This window comes from Heteronotia binoei, chromosome 3, assembly GCF_032191835.1.
Source record: "Heteronotia binoei isolate CCM8104 ecotype False Entrance Well chromosome 3, APGP_CSIRO_Hbin_v1, whole genome shotgun sequence".
Lineage (NCBI taxonomy): Eukaryota > Metazoa > Chordata > Lepidosauria > Squamata > Gekkonidae > Heteronotia > Heteronotia binoei.
Window position 1 is genome coordinate 137,206,911 of NC_083225.1, and position 21,388 is coordinate 137,228,298.

The 21,388-nt window shown below is 46.5% G+C and overlaps 1 protein-coding gene across 1 annotated transcript in view; it reads right to left on the bottom strand.

Moving 5' to 3' along the window:
- Positions 1–11,720: 11,720 nt before the first annotated feature.
- Positions 11,721–21,388, bottom strand: part of ARL13B (ADP ribosylation factor like GTPase 13B) — a 50,552-nt gene continuing 40,884 nt past the window's right edge. The window contains 2 exon segments of the mRNA XM_060235288.1: positions 11,721–12,280; positions 14,753–14,939. Of these exon segments, the coding sequence (XP_060091271.1) occupies positions 12,179–12,280; positions 14,753–14,939 (289 nt within the window). The 3' untranslated portion in view covers positions 11,721–12,178.

Here is a 21,388-nt window from a genome sequence, read left to right on the forward strand (position 1 = left end):
AATGTAAACGTAAACGAATGAAGTCAAGTCTCCAAGGCAGTGGCAGAGCAGCTCACCAGAGAAGCAGCAGAGGTTAAGCGACTTCCTTTGATGCACACATTTTTAGCTGGTTTTGTTTAGGGGAGCATTTGAAGACGATATCCTCCGCTAGCGACCTGTATCTTGTTCAGTCGGCAAGCCTAGTGTGCTGTTTATATAGTTCGCCATTTATGCTCACAAGCAGGTTGGGCACAGGGGCGATTGCCTTATTGTGAGTTTGATAGTAATTCCCGTCTATTCTAGTTAAGAAAGGAACATACTTCAGTGGCCTAACCTTTTGTTGTTGTTCAGACGCAGTCGATTCCGACTCTGCGATCCCATGGAGCAAGTCATGCCCTTTTTGTCTTCCACCATCCTCCAAAGTCTGCTCAAATTCATGTTAGTTACATCAATAACTCTGTCCAACCGTCTCATTTTTTGCCCTCCCTGTCTTCTTTTGCCTTCTGTTTTTCCCAGTATCAGGATCTTCTCCAGTGAGTGCTCTCTTCCCATTGATGGCCAAAGTATTTGAGCTAACCTACCCTGTGTTTGAGAAAAATTAAACACTTCCTCGTTATTTCATCATGTTTTAGCAAAAGACTTCATTCTAACATGTTCAGTACATTTTTGTAGTCTTTGAAGACAGCACATCTCTAAGATATGCTATGCAAATAGCATTAGTGCTTGAACTAACAATATGCTGAGGAAATGAGCAAGCATTTGCCAAGAAACAGCTGTGTAACCAAATAACTAGTTGAACTGTAGGAAGAAAAAATATGCAGACATTAAGAATTCAGGCTTTGAAGAAACAAATGGAACACCAGTACCTATGTTTTAAAGATTATACATATGTTCCTTTGTCTAGCATAGAGGCTAAATCAGGGGTGGCCAGACGGCAGCTCCGGAGCCACATGTAGCTTTCATACATATTGTGTGGCTCCTAAAGCCCCCCCCCCCCACTCCCTAGGCTGACTTGGAGAAGGCCTCTTTCTCTTTAAATCACTTGGAGAATTGCATGTAGTTAAAATGCTTTCTTTCCACCTCTCCCTCCTCTATTTGATTCCCTTCCCTCCCTCCCTCCCTTCTGTCTTGCGGCTCTCAAACATCTGAGATTTATTCTTTGTGGCTCTTATATTAAGCAAGTTTGGCCACCCTTGAGCTAGATCATATAACTCGTTTCTGCTTGTGCTTTGTCCATTGCAGAGGCAGTCCTCCCCTATGGCTGCTAGGCACTTTACAAGACCAGGACTTTTAAAGGAACTAACAAATATCTAGTGCAAGAGGCATATGTACTACCAGGGAGTACCTCTGCAATAGACGAGGATTACACTTGGAAACAAAGCTTAAGCTTCAGGGTGAATCCAATGAGATCATTTGGTATACCATCTGCAGGTTTGGGACTTGGTTTCACAACTATTTTATCACATAAGACTACGGATGTTCACTTGGGAGCAGGGTTCACAAACATGGTGTCCATGGGTGCCATGGTTCTTTCAGAAAGTGTGTAGAGTCAATGAAAGGCAGGGCTTGTAACTGGTCTGCCCTTATTCAAATAAAAGGGTTTGCTACTGGAGCATCAGGAGGACTGGTAAGTGCCAACGTTTTCCTCACTCAGTGCGTGATTCCACTCATCTAAGCTTTGCTTCTTCCCAGGTGGTGTGAAGAGGAGGTATTTAATTTGGCTGTACCAAATGGTGGTGCTCACCAACTCCTCTTAAATGGCTAAATATGTCCCACTGTTTTTCAGTGTCACAAGTTACAAACAAATTTAAAACATGGTGTCTGGAACTGGACTGCTGGCAATCATTAAGAGCCAGGAAATCATTTTAGAAACACTGGTTATAGTGTAGAATATTGCACTTTGAAGAAAATACTGAGGTTCTTGCTTATATATACAAAAATGAATTTAAAATATGAGGCTTCTTCTGAGTGGGCTTCTATTTATGCTTGTACCTTGTTTGTTAGTGGAACTACACCTAGTTCAAGGAAATTACAATAATCAATTAATACTCCACAACACTGACAATAGTCAGAAAATACCCAATGTAATTTACACAGGCATGTTTGTGTGTTCTAAGCAGAAAGTGCCAGACTTAGTTTATGGTGAAGATAAGGCATTTGCTTCAGAATAGTACATAAATGGATATTGAGAACTGGGCTAGACAGAAGATTGAAGCAAATCCTTCATGGGAGATGACTGCACATGGTAGAATGGGATTTTCTAACTACTGCCATAGCCAAGCCATGTATTTTATCCATCTAGGTGAGGTACTGTTAGCCCATAAATATTGCATTAAGATTTTATTTCATATTTACTTTTACTCCAGACATAAAAACCCCCTCTATATTTGACATTCAGCAAATAATACACTAATGAGGAAAAACATTAAAACTTTGTTACATTAACACATAAAAATTATGATACATTTTAGTTTGGTCCCATAACAACCATCAACAATTGTGTGGAATATACGTATCAAAAATGCCAGCTAGGTTATTTTTCTTTTGAGTCCCCAGAAATATTTTGATAGCCCTTTGAATTTTGATGCTTGAAAATGAGGGGGAAGGAAGGCTCACACAGTTGAGAGAAAAATAGGCTTCCCAATATCCAGGTCCCAGAGGGGGATCCCCCGGTTTTACAGGCTTCCCCCCTCCCCCAGCCAGCTGGCCGGTGGGGGAAGCCCCGCCCCCAAAGCCATCATGCACCTCCATGAACGATTCCCATAGGGAATTATGGGAAATTGATCCGCGGGTATCTGGAGCCCGGGGGGGCTGTTTTTTGAGACAGAGGCACCAAATTTTCAGTATAGCATCTAGTGCCCCTCCCCAAAATACCTCCCAAGTTTCAAAAAGATTGGACCAGGGGGTCCAATTCTATGAGCCCCAAAAGAAGGTGCCCCTATCCTTCATTATTTCCTATGGAAGGAAGGCATTTAAAAATTTGTGCAGTCCCTTTAAATGTGATGGCCAGAACTCCCTTTGGAGGTCAATGATGCTTGTCACACCCTTGCTCTCGGCTCCGCCCCCAATGTCTCCTGGCTCCACCCCCAAAGACTCCTGGCTCCACCCCCAAAGCCCCCAGATATTTCTTAAATTGGACTTGGCAACCCTAGAGAAAAATCACTTGTTCAGTGAAATAGGCTGAACTGTGAAGCTCTGTTATAAGATGGTGTCTCAAAACAGAAAGCCATGCTTTGGTATTTAAACAATGCTCTGGAACAATTTGGCTTACAAAGGAAGTATTCTCCTTACACTAAAATCCATGCAACTTTTAAATTGGTTATGGTACTGATGAATGTTTACATCACTTTTAAACATGGGAGAAGTAACCAGCATTGAATTCAAAAATTATTTGGTCAGTTTTATCTTAAATATATTTTGGATACTGAAGTCAAAGAAGTTAATAACATAACTTAGTATTACAATTGTGCCTTTTTATTTATGATACAGAAGTTAATTTCTTCAATGAGACCCATGCATACAGAACAAAGAACAATTTTTCTGATGTACATGTTTCAGCCCCAGCATGAGCAGAAGCATTTTCATTCGCTTTGATGCCAAGGCCACATTTCTGCCCGGAAGTTTATACAAAAGTGACTTTAATACACACACATATGCTAGAGCCTCTGAATCTGGGCAAGGAAATATAACAGTGGAACTGCAAGAAAATCAGTTCAGCATTATGGGAAACACACATAACCTAAATAATGAAGTATATATTGCTTCCAATTTTTTGTTGTTTGCCATTTTAGGCCTTTGGACAGAAAATTCTTGAGATTACAACATTTTCCACAAACAAAACCATCATAATTTTACATATAGTCTCACATGAGATAAAGACACAAATCACCACAATTTTACAAGAGGAAATGCACTGCTACTGATGGGTATAATGTTTATCTCCCCCCACACCCACTGCCATGAAAAAGCCCACTTCGAGAACTGGACTGTGTGCATAATATCCCAGGATCTTTGGAATGATTCTTAATAATCAGCCAGAGAATGCAAGGGAATGGCAGGTGTAATGTACTGGGAGACGAGACGTGGTGAAGACTTCAGGCTTTATTCGCTAGTACATTACGGAACTGGGGAACACGCGGCCGGGTCCGCCAATATATATAAACACCCCGGAACAACCCCCCCGCTGGCCAGCCCAATCCTGGCCAGTTAAACTTCCCGCGCTTGACATTGATTGGCCGTGACTTTCCCCGCGCTGTGCCTGGTCGCCCGAGGACGCGCGGCGCGTGTGTAGAGTCCGATACTCTACACTCCTCCCCCCCTAGTTCAGACCACATAGTCCCGGAGGTATGCTGGTGCTCTCCGTTCCCGTGTCGATCTCCTCGGGGTCGCTCGTGGAGCTGGGTCTGGTTCTGGTGTGGGCGATGCCGCTCTTGGTTGTGGGACGCTGGGGTCTGCTTCTGGCTCCGGCTCTGATTCGGTGTCTCTGGGGGCATCATAAGTAGGTAGTTCCTGTATTGGCAGGGCCCCCCCCGGCGCTTCTGTTGCTAGCTGTTCCCTATTCCCTGCCTCCTCCATTTCTTCGGGTAGGGTGCGGCGGCGCAGCTGATCTATGTGCCGTCTTAGTACCTGGCCCCCCTCGGTGGTCACCTCGTATGACCTGGAACCTGTCACCCTGAGGACTCTCCCCGCGACCCAATCGGGGCCGCTTGCGAAGTTCTTCGCGTATACAGGGTCACCCGGAAAGAACCCCCGCACTGCCTCCCGGACCTCTGGGGACCCGCGGACCTCGGGGGCCCGGTCTGGGTGCAGCCTGTCTAGACGGGTTGTCAGTTTCCTCCCCATGAGCAGTTCCGCGGGGCTGGATCCCGTTATAGGGTTTGGGGTGATCCTGTTGTGGAACAGGAAGGCTGAGAGGCGGTGGTCCCAATCCCCCTGTACTATTCTCCCCAGTGCTTCCTTGGTGGTCCGCACCATCCGCTCCGCCTGGCCGTTGGTTGCCGGATGGAATGGTGCGGACCTTATGTGTCGTATGAGGTACCTCTCCGTGAACTCCCGGAATTCCCGGGAGGTGAAGGCCGTTCCGTTATCCGTCACCAGGGTGTCTGGGATCCCATGCGTGCATAGGACCTTCCTGAGTGCTCGGACGGCTGCCGCCGTGGAGGTTGAGGCTACCGGAATCACCTCTAACCATTTTGTGTAGGCATCCACAAGTATAAAAAAGATCTGGCCCTGATACGGGCCGGCAAAATCTAAGTGGAGGCGGGACCATGGCCGCCTGTTAGACTCCCATCTGTGGACCGGGGCTGACGGGGGATCGGGCCGGGATTCTTGGCAGGGTTGGCACCTCCTCACCCACCCCTCAATTTCCTCATCCATGCCTGGCCACCACACATAACTACGGGCCAGGGCTTTCATCCTCATGATGCCCGGGTGGGTCTCGTGGAGGTCTTCCAGTACCTGTTTGCGCAAGGGGGGGGGAACCACCACCCGGCTGCCCCAAAGCACGCACCCCTTGTGTGTCGAAAGCTCGTCCTTCCTGGACGCGAACGGTCTGAACACTTCTTCCACTTTGCCTGCCGGCCACCCCCTCCCCACCCAGTCCCTGACCCGTGCCAGGATGCGGTCCCTCCCTGTCGCCCGGGCCACCTCTGCCGCGTGCAGTGGGCGCTCAGGGAGAGATTCAATGAGCATTACCCCGTGTGCGGGGGCGGGATCGGGTTCTGTTATGGGGAGCGGCAGGCGGCTGAGGGCATCGGCGTGTCCCATGGCTTTGCCCGGGCGGTGTACCAGTTCATACGTGTAGGAGTTCAGGAACTGGTTCCACCTCAGGACCCTCTGGGATAGGATTTGGGGGGTCTGACGGTCTGAAGCTAGGAGGCCCAGGAGCGGCTTGTGGTCAGTGGCGATGGTGAAACGCCTACCGTAGAGGTAGTCGTTGAACTTGTGCACCCCCGCCACGATCGCCAGGGCCTCCTTATCGATTTGAGCGTAGTTCCGCTCCGCTGGGGATAGGGTCCGTGAATAGTATGCTACTGGCACTTCCCTCCCGTCCGGGAGTTGGTGCCCCAAGACCGCTCCCACCCCGTAGGGGGAGGCGTCGCAAGCCAAGATCAGTGGCAGGGTTTCATCATAGTGGTGCAAAACCGCGTTCGAGACCAATAGGTCCTTGACTGCCTGGAACGCCGCGGCTTGGCGCTTCCCCCAGACCCACGGGGCTTGTTTATCAAGCAAACGGTGTAACGGTTCCGCCACGGCGGCCTTGTGGGGCAGGAACGAGTGATAAAAATTCAGCAAACCCAAAAAACTTTGTAGCTCCGCTTTGCTTTTGGGAGCGGGGGCCTGCACAAAGGTCCTAGTCTTGTCCTTAGTCGGGTGAATTCCAGCCGCGTCCACGGCGAATCCCAGGAACTCCACCCGCGGAACCCCCAACAGACATTTTTCCTTCTTCACTTTCAACCCCGCCGCTTGGAACCTCCGGAGGACCTCTCGCAGGCGGCCTTTGAACTCTTCTTCGTTCGGGGCGGCGATTAAAACATCATCGAAGAAGGGTTGCACTCCGGGAATTCCTTTAAGGAGAGAGTCCATTATGCTTTGGAAAATTCCCGGAGCCACGCTCACCCCGAACTGCAATCGTTTAACTCTAAACGCCCCCCTGTGGGTCACGATCGTCTGCGCCTCTGCTGTCTTAGCGTCGACTGGCAGTTGCTGGTATGCCTGTGCTAAGTCCAGCTTGCCAAAAACCCGTGCCCCTGCGAGTGTCGATAGTACATGGCTGACTACGGGGACTGGATACGGGTTATCCTGGAGCGCTTTGTTGATCGTGCACTTGTAGTCAGCGCAGATCCTTACGTCCCCGTTCGGTTTCACTGGCGTTACAATGGGGGTCTCCCAAGCCGCATAAGTTACAGGCTCCAAGACGCCCTGGGCCGTGAGGCGATCCAGTTCTGCCTCAATTTTCGGCTTTAGGGCAAACGGGACGCGCCTCGCTTTGAGCCGTATGGGCCGGACCATGGGGTCAATCGGTAGGGTGATGGGCGGCCCCTTGTAGCTCCCCAGGGACCCATCGAAAACCTCGGGGAACTCCTGGCAGACCCCTTCGAAGTTGCTGGCCTGCACGTGCTCCACCCCTACCAGCTTGATCCCCAGTGGTTGGAACCAAGCTAACCCCAGAAGGGTGGTCAGTTGGCGCTTGACCACCAGTATGTCTAGGGGCCCCTTAAAGCTTCCCCTCTCCACATGCACCTGGGCCCACCCCACGACGTGAACCGGGTTTTTCTGGAAGTCCCTCAGTACGAAATCCGCTGGCCTCGTTTGGAGGCGGCGGCGGGGGCATAGTCTCGTAAGGGTCTCCTCTGAAATTATGGAGATCGAGGAACCCGAGTCTACTTCCATGACGCAGGGGGCGCCCTCGATCCGGACAGACATTTTGACCTTGTCCGGGGCTGCGAGGGGCAAGTTCAGTACCTGCAAGCTGGTGGATGCCGTCGTGTGGGTGTCCATGGAATCGTGATGCGCTGACGGTGGTCGACGGCTGCTCTTGGCCCGGCAAGCCCGGGCGATGTGGCCCATCTTCCCACAGCTTCTGCAGTCCAGGTTTCGGTACGGGCAGTCCCTCCTTTCGTGGGGGTCGCCGCAGCTGGCGCACTTGGAGCTGGGGTTGGTGGGGGCCCTCTCCGTCGCTCGTTGTCTCGCGGGGACCCGAGTTTCTGTCCTCTGTGGCCGTCGGAGCTGGAACGCTTCTTCCTCTGCTCGGTCCTCTGGTCCCATTTCTTCTTGGTGTACTGCCTCTCCCCGCGGCTGGCCATACTCCTTGGTGGCCCTCTCGAACGCCGTCGCCTCGTTGAAGGCTTGTTGTAGGGTGAGCTCCTCCTTTGCGAAGAGCTTCTGCTGCAGTCGCTCGTCTCGGAGGCCCCAGACGAAACGGTCCCTCAGGGCTTCGTCCCTCTTGTCGAAACTGCAGTTCCCGGCGATCTGCCGAAGGGCCGCCAGGTAGACCGCTGCTGTCTCCCCCGACTTCTGGTCCCTCTTGTGGAAGAGGAATCGGCGGGCGACGATGGACGGTTGGGGCGAAAAGTGGCCCGTGAGGAGTCTCACGACCTCCCCGTAGGTCCTCTCAGTCAGCTTCGCCGGAGCGGAGAGACCCCGTGCGATCTCGAAGGTTTCTTCTCCACAGACGCTCAGCAGGACGTCTCTCTTCCTGTCGTCATCTTCGATCAGGTTCGCACGCAGGTAGCATTCGACCCTTTCTGTGTAGGTCTCCCATCTCTCGGGGTGCTCCGAGATGGCCCGTCGTTACACTTGGGTTCGCCATGGCGGCGGCGGGCTGTGCGATCCTGCGGTCTCCGCCTTCCTCGTCTCCGGCCAGGTCTGGTTCCCCTCGGGCGGCCGGACCTAGCTCAATCCCACCTTCGTCGCCAGTGTAATGTACTGGGAGACGAGACGTGGTGAAGACTTCAGGCTTTATTCGCTAGTACATTACGGAACTGGGGAACACGCGGCCGGGTCCGCCAATATATACAAACACCCCGGAACAACCCCCCCGCTGGCCAGCCCAATCCTGGCCAGTTAAACTTCCCGCGCTTGACATTGATTGGCCGTGACTTTCCCCGCGCTGTGCCTGGTCGCCCGAGGACGCGCGGCGCGTGTGTAGAGTCCGATACTCTACAGCAGGGATTCAGTCCTCCCACTCACCTCCAGAACATGACTGATGTGACCCCAGTGGACTGGCATGGGTTCATTGTATGTACCACCAGCTCCTGGAATAGGTTTTTCAGCTGGGGAAAAACAACTGCGGCACTCATGTGAGCATTCAGTTCCTCCTGGTTGAACAGAACAACAGCAAGGGCAACTTGTGAAGCAAGTCATAGGCAAACTGTATTGCTATTGCAAAAAACAAAATGACAATCAGAAGTATGTTCTGCTTGTGAATATAATTATGAACTTCAATATTTCAAAATAGCTTTGTTAACCCAAACATACTAGAAAAAATACAAAAATAGTTAAAATGTATAGTTAGGGTTGCCAAGTCCAATTTAAGAAATATCTGGAGACTTTGGGGGTGGAGCCAGGAGACTTTGGGGGTGGAGCCAGGAGCAAGGAAGTGACATCACTTCCAAGTCAAAGGTCAAGTGATGTCACTTCCTGAGCTTCACTCCTCTATATCACTTCCAGCACACTGCATCAAACCCCACCTCTAAAACCCTTCACGGGGGTTTAGGAATCCTAATTTCTACATCACTTAAATTGAATGTGTCCATCTAAAAAATTCAAACCCATGGGCAATGGCTATCCTCCTACACTTCAAAATGGGGTCTCTTCTAATACTAAATGTATATATCCCTCCCCAGCAAAAATGATCAGATATAGCAAGGTGCTGTAATTAATCTGAATTTTTTATTGAAGAACTTTTATTAGATACTCCAGCACACCTGATTCTAAAGGGGGGGGAGAGACTTTAGTGCTAGACTCAGTTCAAATGATAAGATTCTAATTGACAAATTTGGATGAAAGCTTGCTAAATAATGTCACTTAATTCAAAACAGATATGGGCTTCCCCCTTAAACAGTGGAAGCCATTCCCAACCTAGTAAGACTTAGTTACTGCTATCTTCTCAGGTCAAACACAATTACAAGGCTAAGTAGCTCTATCATACCTATGGTAATTCTGTGGTCAGGTATTTCTCAGTTGCATTCCCTTTGCCACAAAAAAGAATTTGTAGCTCTTTATGCTTCAGGAACTTGGCAATTTGGAAGCTTAAGATAATTCACACCAGAGAAAATTCTTATATGCACACTAGAGCATATTATGTCCTCCTCTATGTCTAGCAATTGGGAGTGGAGGTTTGCATATATCACCCCTACCAAAAATCCTAATAAGCAGCTCTGGTTACCATCATGTAATAGAATAGCTCTAGGGTTGCCAGGACCTGTCACTGACCAGAGGCAGGAGTAGGGTTGCCAGCTCCAGGTTGGGGTATTCCTGGAAACTTGGAGGTGGAGCCTGGGGAGGACACAGAACTCAGGGGGTTACAATGCTCCCAAAGGCCACCATCCAAAGCATCCATTTTCTCCAGTAGAAATTGACTTTGTAATCTGGAGATATGCCATAATTCCAGGAAATACTTTCAAGTATCAGTTATTCGTCTTTCCATTTAGTGGGATTAGAAAAGAACACAATATCAAAACAATATCTGCAGTACTGCATTTAGAACACCTGAGACTCAGAAGCAATGTTCCCTCTAAGCTGTGGGGTCATGTGAGCAAAAAATCTACTTTGTGAGCTACTGGCATTGAAGTCATGAGCTCCTGCATAAATTAGTTTCATGTGGGGCCATTTTTCCTGAGCTAAGACAAAAATGTGTGAGCTGGAGACTAAAAACTGAACTAGCTCACCTAACTCAGCTTAGAGGAAACATTGCTCAAAAATATGTTTAAATGTCATCTAGAACCAACATATTCATAATGCAATAAACTATATTGCTTCTTTTTCACAAAAAATACAATTCCTGTCAAACTATCTGATCTTTACCTGGAAAATCCCTCCCCCCAGTTGTTATAGGATTGGTTTGTTTGGTGTGTTTGTTGTGATAAAAAAACCCTGCTATATCTTAAGGGGGGGGGGAAGGAGAGCAAGATAATTAACTTAGCTAAACAATGCTAGCAAATAAAAATAGGTTAGTTTTAACACCCATTTTCTCAAGTGAAAATGACTTCTGTAATCTGGAAATGAGTTGAATAAGTATGCTTGCACATGAAAAAATATACCTTGAATTAAACTTTGTTGGTCTTAAAGATGCCACTGGGTTCAAAGTTTTAGCAAGGTTTTAAAAATTAAGACAAATTTCTTCAGAATGTTCCAGACACCCGGGCCAGCATATACTAAAGTTAAGCTGAACATGGGGTAGCCAAAGGCAATAAAAGCAGAGGAGGCAATAAATCAGATAAGACAATGAAAAAATAAACAGTCTCCACAAGAACACAAGGCTGGGACTGCCCTTAGCCCAGCCCGGCTGAAAAGCACATAAAACGAAAACTTAAGCACTCTAAACCAATACCTTAAATCATTGTAGAAAGCACCTTAGTCACAGAGCAAAACAGCGTCAGAAGACTACTCCTTGCCTGCACACCCACCCACTGCAATTCCTGTTCTGGAAGAGAGGCTTTTCTTCTTAAAAGCAAAGCAACCCCAAAAGTTCTCAATAAGTATTCTACTGCAAAGTTCTGCAGAAGTTGCTGCTGACAGGTTGAGGGCAAGGCAGTTTATCAGTTCATGCATCATTCAAAATCTCATCAAGAACACCTCATGCTTTTCTGTTCTGTAGTGAAGGCACAGGGCAGGTTTGTGTGAGGAGAAAATGTTTGCTAGATCTCCCCTCTCTCGGTTCCTGGAAGGAATGTTTATTTACACACCAACCACCGTTTGAGCAATGAGATCTACAAATCGCGCAGGCTCTACAAATCTTCCTTACTAACAGGACAGGACAGACACCCCCCCTCCCTTCCCTTCTTTTTAGGCTCTTTCTTAACATGCCTGGGTGATGACTGGACTCCAGTGCCGAGCCTTCAGTGGGTGCAGGGAATCAGGCAGGCTCTTTCCAGGAGAGTGGCATGAAATTGGCTCCGTTCCCCTCCCTCCCCCCCCCCCCCCGCTTCTGGACTTTTGAAGAGCGGGGGAGGAGGCTATAAATTCTGGAGTCCCCCGCCAGGGCGGGGGGGGGGGGGTTGGGAAGCCTATGTATAGTTCATACCTTTTGATTTGCACATGCACATGTCTTAAAAAACCCCCAACCCCTCAGATCTCTGAAATATTAAATGTAGAAATACTGGTTGCTATGCTTAACCAGAAACAGTCATTGTATGTGCAAAGTAAAGTTGTATTTTGATCTTGGAAAGCAGTTTTTCTTCATAGTCACATTTTTCTGTTCCAACAAAGAAGAAAAGCAAGGAACCTCCAAGAGTTCTACCTAATACAAACTTTCTCAGTCCACATAATACTCTTGAGCTGGTGAGTCAAGAACAAAATATGACAGCTGAATTCATCACTGCTATTCTTTCTGCTGCAACTCCAAGGCACTCTTAGTGTCTTTCCCAGCAACTTTTAAGAATAGCAAGCTTCTCATCATGTAAGAAAACAACATTGAATGCTGGTGCTCCTTTTCCACACTGCATGTTTTTTTAAAAAACTGCTGCATGACTCCTAGTTAAGAAATCACATCGTGGGAATCACTGTTAGGTCTTTGCCGTATTGTCAGCGGAGGCAGGGGCTTCCCATAGAAATCTAACATACACACATGGGAAAAAAATGTTCATACATTTTTCACCTTTGATTCCCAACTTTAAGATTAGACTAATCTACTGCATATAATTATCTGCTAATTTAGCAAGATGTGAGGAAACTTTGGGTTCCATCTGATATTATAATTCTCCTTAAATGGCATGAATTCACGAACCAAGTCATTTTCTTGGCTGCTGGCAAGTATTTAGATGAGAGACCACCAAGGAATACCAAGGCTGTGATGAAGAGCCAAGCAATGGCAAACCACCTCTGAATGTCTCTTTCCTTGAAAAACCCTGAAGTCACCATGTCAGCTGTGACTTGCAATAATTTCTTCATTTTCTATTTTATTTGATTTATATCCCGCCCTACCCCACCAAAGCGGGCTCAGGGTGGCTTACAACACAGAGATTCTAACAATAAAAATATTGTTTTTATTAATATTTTATATTTGTTGTTTTTTCTGATGGTCATCAGAATGTTTTTTCTGATGTGCAGAAAGTAAATGGCAACATCTTCTAAGACTTCAGATTAGCAAAAGGTCAGCCTACAGATATGTGATTACAGGTACAAAGGCACATTACATTACACAGTGCAGACTCAGAAAATTATAAATAACACTATCTAGAATTATTAAAATTATAATCATAAGAAAGTCAGATGTAAGAGAGTATGTGTAGTCAAAAGTAATATGGATACAGAAAAAAATCTAAATACAAATTGATTACTGTGTCCATAGGAGATTGAGGAAGAATCGCACTGCTACAGGACCAACCCTAAATCAGACTTTTCCCTGCAGCCGCTGTGGCCGGACCTGCCTGTCCCACATTGGTCTTGTCAGCCACCAGCGAGCCTGCAGCAAACGTGGACTATTGCACCCTTCTTAAATCTTCGTTCGCGAAGCCAAGCCGAGAGAGAGAGAGAGAGAGAGAGACTGTGTCCATGTTATTCTATATACACACAAATCACAGTGCTGCTACCATTGCGATCTTCTGCTTCACAAACAGCAGTGATAAGCCAAAGTCTACAAGAAGTAATCCTAGAAAGGGAGAATCTCAGAGGATCATTGCATAGCAACAACATTTTTTTACACTACTGCTAGCCAGCAATGAAGCACAAAAGGCAAAGCAGCAATGAACTCTATTGGGTGTCTTACAGTGCTATCCTAAGCAGAGATACACCCCTCTGAATCCACTGATTGCTTAAGGATTGTACTGTAATATGAATACACTCAATACTTGTGGAGCTCCATGGTGCTGGCACCAGATCTGTTTGTTCTCCTCTAAATCAGACATTTGGACAACATTTTAGACAATGTTGTGTGTTTCCTGTGATAAACAGGATTTGAGAAAAAAATAAGTCCTCCAATGCCAAGTTTCTGAACATGCCCAGGAGAGAATGGAAACATCTTTTACACAAACAATTATAGCAGCATAATACATGCAGGTTCAATACATGCAAAATTAGAAAAGAAGGAACAAACAGTTGGCTTGTTTACTCAGAAGGAACAGGAAAACTGAATGCAAGCAGCATTTAGGATATTTTTGACTCCCAGGGGCACTAAAAGCAGACTCCATCACAGGGGTATGGACATGAATTATTTTACATCCATTCTGCATATATTCATATTTAATTGTGAAGACCTATGACCTCATGACTTTGCTGTTCTGAATCTGAACTAGAGCCAGATGTTTCTAGTCTTGCTTGTTCAACAGAAACTTTGCTAGCTATAAGTACCATGGCCTATTGTCTGTTATAAAAGTATGCTTTAAATGGAAATAGAAAGTATCAAATGACACTATCCTATGCCTTCCAAGAACACTATTGCCCAGGCTAGAGAATGTGAAACTACTGGCTTACACTTCTTCTGCCATCCTGGATGGGTGCAGGCCAGCCTACCTATCAGCCTCAAAATGGGAAAAAGATGGGGTTCAGGCACTCTGGTCCTCTTCCTCCCCTCCCCTCTTGCTCACTCTCACTCTCTGGACCTGTGTGCTCTACCTGATTTCTTTTCAATTAACCTGGATTCAGCCCTGACTCTTCCTGGAAGTGATAAAAGGAGGGTAGATACCCACTTTCATGTCTGTTTGTCCTTTGCTTTCCCCTCCTGGGCTTTAAGGGTATCAGCCTAGCTTTTTTCCTCCCTCTGCTCCTTGCCCTGGCCCTTCCTGGCAGTTGGCCGTCACCATTTCAGCCTGCCACTGAACTGCCGAGGTCACCATAGCATCATCTCTAGCAGTGGAGGGGACCATTACCTAGTTCGCCCTTTCACTCACTGCCTGCCCTGTTGAGCTGGCCACTGCTTCTGGGTTCCTTGCTGCCTTCCTCTCTGGCTAAGGGCTCTTAGGGCACTGAGTTGTGCATGGCTTCCTTGGTGGGAAGGATGGGGATGAGAGCTAGCCCTGAACACAGGGACAGTGGTTGATCAGCATTACCTCACAGACTCACAGACTTATTATAGGAGAATGGGGATGAAGAACAATTTTCATAAACACCCTGCCTCAGACTCCAGAAATAGGGAAGTATCAGTTTGAAATCCATGGTTAATAAAATAAAACAAACGTATTGATACCTCAGTGATTACAGCTGATATAGGCTGGAATGGGTTGCCAGTTACTATCTCAGAGTCAGTTTCATCCAAAATGCTCCTACCTTCATGTTCAGCTTCTTCCCTCTCTTTCTGTTCTCTTTTTTAAAAAAGAAAAGAAATTGAATCAATGCAATTCCAAAGGAAAGACACTTACATGGCCCCATAAGGGCAGCTATTGGACAGTGGTCAGGAGAGCCAGGCACAGACCTTTGAGTTCTCTGAACTGACTTGAGTTCTCTGAACTGGCCCAGGTACACACATATCCTCAAGGGGAGGAGCTACAGTGGTGGAACCCCAGAGCATCAAGAGCTGTCCAGAGGCCTTACGATAAGGGTAAGCAAAATGGCTCCTCCTGGTTAGCACTCTCACGTTGACAGTTGCTCTGCTTCTCATCGTGCCACTCAAAAGGAACACCGCTCTGGCCAAGCTGCTTGCCCATGGTTGCCAAGTAGCCAACCTGGGTGGCACTACCATCCAGTAACCATCAGGCATTGGCCTAATCCTGGGCAAGGGGGGAGTCTCCAGTTGGGCATCCACCCTCAAGCAGCACAGCTGTCGTACAAGACATCTTGCAGGCTCTGGTGTGCCTCATTAAGCACATAGAGCATCTGGGTTCTCATAAGCCAGTAAACCTGAGTCCCAGGTTTACCCAGAGGCACCTCCCAAATAGGTACATTCTGGGGCACAAGCCATCAGGAAAGCAGGAGAGCTTGGTCTCCCGGCAAACTCAGCATCTCTGAGGATACCATTCCCTCAGAGGTACACTCTGTCCAAGAAGCACTGCCAGTGCTGCAAGCCATGGAAAACAGCACAGGACTGGGAGACATGAATAAGCTATCAGACTTTGAATGAACTCTCCTCAGATAAGAAATGTGCTCATACCTCAGGAGAATACAGGGTTACGACCACCCACATACCATTTTTACCATCCAAGGACATCTGGAGAAGGGATAAGGGTAGCAATGGCCTTGTGGCTGTGTGGAGCACTGAACAGTCTTCATGACTCTCACCAACTTTAGCCACTCATAATGATCACGAGCCCACCCCCCTCTCTCTGACATCTACCTCAACCATAAGATTAGGGAAAGTATCCTTGAGAAAGGATACTTGTAGATATTTTTCCTGTCTGAATCTAGAAGCCAAAGACAGCAGGCATGAGCCTAGACCATTAAAAAAAAAAGACAAAAAAGTGGAGGCAGATTGCAAATCTCATAACTAGATGGTGGGGTACATCTTTTACATTGTCCAATTTGCTTATCCCAACTGCAGCTGGCATGCCTTCATCCTTCTCAAGAACATTTTGAGGGCCTGGGCGCTGGTGGGTGACTCTGTGGCCATTGAGGCATTCTGCAAACAGGCCTTGAATAATGCCATGGCCTGGTGGGAGCTAATTAATGACAAACTGCAGCTGTTAGTCATGGAGTCCTACATCAAACCAGACCAAACCCAGCCAGAGCAGAAAAGGGGACTCTCAGGTGGGAACTTATCCAGCAGGTATGCTGGGAATACAATCAGAGGGAATGTCTGAGGGTCTGATGTAAGTTCAAGCACAACTTTGAAAGTTGTCTGGGCCCTCACCAAGGCCCTCATAAGAACATAAGAGAAGCCATGTTGGATCAGGCCAATGGCCCATCCAGTCCAACACTCTGTGTCATGCAGTGCCCCCCCCCCATTTTTTTTTATACACACACACACACATATATACACATTGTGGCTAATAGCCACTGATGGACCTCTGCTTCATATTTTTAATAACCCCCCTTGAAGCTGGCTATGCTTGTAGCCGCCACCACCTCCTGTGGTAGTGAATTCCACATGTTAATCACCCTTTGGGTGAAGTACTTCCTTTTATCCATTTTAACCTGACTGCTCAGCAATTTCATCGAATGCCCATGAGTTCTTGTATTGTGAGAAAGGGAGAAAAGTACTTCTTTCTTTACTTTCTCCATCCCATGCATTATCTTGTAAACCTCTATCATGTCACCCCACAGTCAATATTTCTCCAAGCTAAAGAGCCCCAAGCATTTTAACCTTTCTTCACAGGGAAAGTGTTTCAACCCTTTAATCATTCTAGTTGCCCTTTTCTGGACTTTGTCCAATGCTATAATATCCTTTTTGAGGTGCGGTGACCAGAATTGCACACAGTATTCCAAATGAGACCACCATCGATTTATACAGAGGCATTATGATACTGGCTGATTTGTTTTCAATTCCCTTCCTAATAATTCCCAGCATGGCGTTGGCCTTTTTTATTGCAATTGCACACTGTCTTGACATTTTCAGTGAGTTATCTACCACGACCCCAAGATCTCTCTCTTGGTCAGTCTCTGCCAGTTCACACCCCATCCACTTGTATTTGTAGCTGGGATTCTTGGCCCCAATGTGCATTACTTTGCACTTGGCCACATTGAACCTCATCTGCCACGTTGACACCCACTCACACAGCCTCAACAGATCCCTTTGGAGTGCCTCACGATCCTCTCTGGTTCTCACCACTCTGAACAGTTTAGTGTCATCTGCAAACTTGGCCACTTCACTGCTCACTCCCAACTCCAAATCATTTACGAACAAGTTAAAGAGCATGGGACCCATGGCAAACCTCAGCCCTTTTGGGACAGTCAATACTCCTCCAATACTGATGGCAAGAAGGTTTAGCATTTCCCCACCACTGTTATTTGCGCAAAAAAGTTCCCTAGGTCCTGGCAGGCCATGCTGGGACTGGCACATACTCTCATCCACAACGATGCCCTCTGCCACTATTTGACACTGCTGCAACTGAACAACATCCTGTTACCTCTATGAGGGCTTCATCCAAGGTGTTTGTACCCCATTTACTAAGCCCTGCATTCCAAAAGATTCCAGCAACTTAAACTCTGTCCGCAACAGATTGGATATAGCAGCCACCAGGGAATGTGCTACCAGGAGAATGACTGGTCCCATTAGCTCCCTTCCCATTCTAAACCTTACAGCTTCTTTGCCAGGAGTGGTGCCTAAAATGACCCCGAGTAAATTCAGACTAATCCACCACCTCTCCTACCTCAAAGAATTATTTGTTAATGAGGCCATCCCCAACAATACTGCTGTGCATGGCATGTCTCTCTCAACCATGCCTTCTGTCTGCCTAGTTTGGATTGTGTTCCCTGTGCCCTCATGGCCAACACCATGGCCTTGCAGCTGCTACCTGTCTACTCTGGGCTTTAAGTTAAATGGCCAGTGTTATGTGGACAAGGCCACACCCACAGACTGCTCAATAACATGCTCTAGGAATGTCCAATAGCAGTGTTTCATACTGCCAAAAGATACAGTGGCGTTGCTGATACTTCCATGCCCCAAGAACCCTCTGTCTCAGTCCTCATCACCTCCCCTGCCCTCTTGCCATTTTTCTGTCTGTCATGATGCATCAGCCTTCTCCCTTCAATCCCTGGATGTGGCTGAAAAACAGAGAGGTCTCTGTCTTGTTTACAGCCAAACATGCACTACACAAGAAACTAGTGTGCCTTCCAAGCTGTATTTATTCATGTTTTCCAGACATTGCTCTGAGGGACACAAGCAACAAGACAGTTTAGTGTTTTAGCTATAATGATGGTACAGAAACTATTTTTTTCAAAAGTTATGAATAAAGTATCAGCTGGTCACTGAGATTATGAGTTTTATATGTCCTTTTATATAATCCCCAAAATTCTTAAGCATATTTTGGAGGTAAGATAAAAGGACATGGGAAGCTCATAATCACTGTATGCTGAAGTGCACACACACAAAAAACCATTTATGTGCCATGCACACACTTTAAAAAATCCACTCCTGTCACAGAGAGAATAACTATAGAAACTATAGAAACAGTGGAGTGGGAGGGAGAAAGTGGGATCTTGAAAGGTTTGAGAAAGGAGCCATTGAAGTATCTTCATATGTCGCCTGATTTCTTAATGAACATCAACAGTCAGGGGTGATGCTGAATTTACACACACTACTGTAAGAAAGCAGTGTGGTCCAAAACAAACAGGAAACAACTGGTTGTTGCACAATAATCTACTGGATGACTCTTTGCCAAATATCTTAATAGCCTATAAGGTTAATACTAGCATAGTTAAATGCCACATCTGTCCAAAGAAAGACACTGAGACAGATGGCAGATAGAGGCTCTCTGTGCTGAGCTCTGTACCTGTAACATTTATGGTGCTACTTTTCAAAAGTACCTTTTAAAATTGTACTGCAGATCACTTCATTAAAAGAATTTTATTATTCAGAATCTGTTAAATGTGTGGTAATCTTTATGTGGGAACTTTGCATTCTTGCTAGTGATGCTATTCTAGTCACCTGAAAACGTAGATATGCCAGGTAATTCTGATTCAGAGATATTTTAAATTTACTTTTTTTAAAAATTTCAGGTGATCTATGAGTGAACTTGCCTGTATGCAAGATTTATTCAAGAACAGAATGAGGTATACATATCTCACAATAATAATGAGTTTTAACCTGCACATTAATCTGAACCCAGCTCCTGGATTTTACCACCAATAGCTGGTTCAACCAACATCATCCCACTGGTACTATGATTTTTGAAAAAGCCAGATTTTATTTTTATTACTTCTACTACAGTTTAGCCAGCTCAAGCCTACTGGCAAATAAACAGTAACCATTGGCAGATATATCCACGTGGACAGCCATGTTGGTCTGAAGCAGTAGGACAAAGTTTGAGTTCAGGTGCCACTGAACTCAGATTTTATTAGCAGATATAGACTAAACTGTCTGAAGCATGCTTATTTTCCAAGTTTAGTTAAGCAATAACATTAATTCGATTGTGCAAGGTCCATCAATAATAGACATTCCTTCCTATAAGATCATAAATATGCAATAGACTTGAGTTATGAGCATTCTCAATTCCAAGTTGATGTAAGTTTGTCGCACAGATTTTAACACAAGATTTTTTAGTGCAATCTCAAAAGCCAGAGACAGCTGTGCATGACTTGAGAAAGGGAATGTGGGTATAATACAGTTCTTTATTATCCCACAGCACTACTATTCCCTGGTCTGTGCCCTTGCAATACCTATTTATCCTGATTTCCATAATGTTGCAAGCATGCTGTTCAGTTAATGTAAAATGGCGCTCTCAGTCTAGGTTTTGTATGTTGAATGTTGGACAATAGAGTCCTGATTACTGACCTCTGACAGCTATTACTCAAGTTACTGGGATTTGTGCCACATCCTGCCTGCCTAGATGGGGGCTGAAGGAAATTTTTGCAAGCTGCACGTGGACAGAAAAGAGAATAGCATCAGAATGGCTGGCACAAATGCCTTACCAGAATCTAACCATGGACGCCAGACTTATTCCATTCACTAAACCTTCACATTTGTGAGGAGAAACCCCCCCCCCCCAACCTAACATAAAAAGCACCAGAAATCTACAACAATCCCTCCTCTCAACTGCAACTTCCTGCTGCTTGGGAAAGTGGTGCTCACACAACAGCATATTTCAATTCCACAGTTGTTCAAAAATCTTTGACAATCTGGATCTTGAAAACAAAACTGAAGAAGAAGAAGAAGAAGAAGAAGAAGAAGAAGAAGAAGAAGAAGAAGAAGAAGAAGAAGAAGAAGATGATATTGGATTTATATCCTGCCCTCCACTCCGAAGAGTCTCAGAGCGGCTCACAATCTCCTTTACCTTCCTCCCCCACAACAGACACCCTGTGAGGTGGGTGGGGCTGGAGAGGGCTCTCACAGCAGCTGCTCTTTCAAGGACAACCTCTGCCAGAGCTATGGCGGACCCAAGGCCATGCTAGCAGGTGCAAGTGGAGGAGTGGAGAATCAAACCCGGTTCTCCCAGATAAGAGTCCGCACACTTAACCATTACACCAAACTGGCTCTCCAGTTAGGCAAAATGAGCATAGGCATGCACATTGGTTTTAAAAAAAATAATTTTGCATAATTTCAGGCAGCAGAAATTACCTTGATGCAGATGGGAGACAGCCAGAGTTCCCTCTAAGCTGAGTTTTTTAGCCTTCAACTCACACATTTTTATCTTAGCTCAGGAAAAATGGCTCCAGAGCAAACTAATTTATGCAGTCGCTCACAATTGGCCCATAAGAACACCAACAATGCCCTACCTCACCACACTGTGGCGATCCTGAGACCTCTGAGTACAGCTAACCTCCAGAATTTAATCACTGAAATCATGATAGTAGCACATGCAAATGTTTTAAAATTGTTTTTATTGCTGTTTATTTTAATCGGTTACACTAATGTGCTTGTGTCGACCCTTGGTCTGTGAGTAGGCCCAGGCGGGGGACCCCAGTTTTGGAGCCTCCTCCCCCCGCTGGCCAAAAATTCAGAAAGCAGGGGGGGGGGGAATGGCAGCCCTTCCCACCCAGCCCCGATCCCAGCAGCTTCTCCTCTCCCCTTACCACCGATCCCGATGCTTCTACTCCTCCCTTCCCTTCCCTTCCTTCCCTTCTTACCTCGGATTGCAGCAGCTTCTCCTTGCCCCTCCCCTTCCCACCCAGCTCCATCGCAGCAGCTGGAGCTTTCCCAGGCTGCTTCCTGCCCCACCCC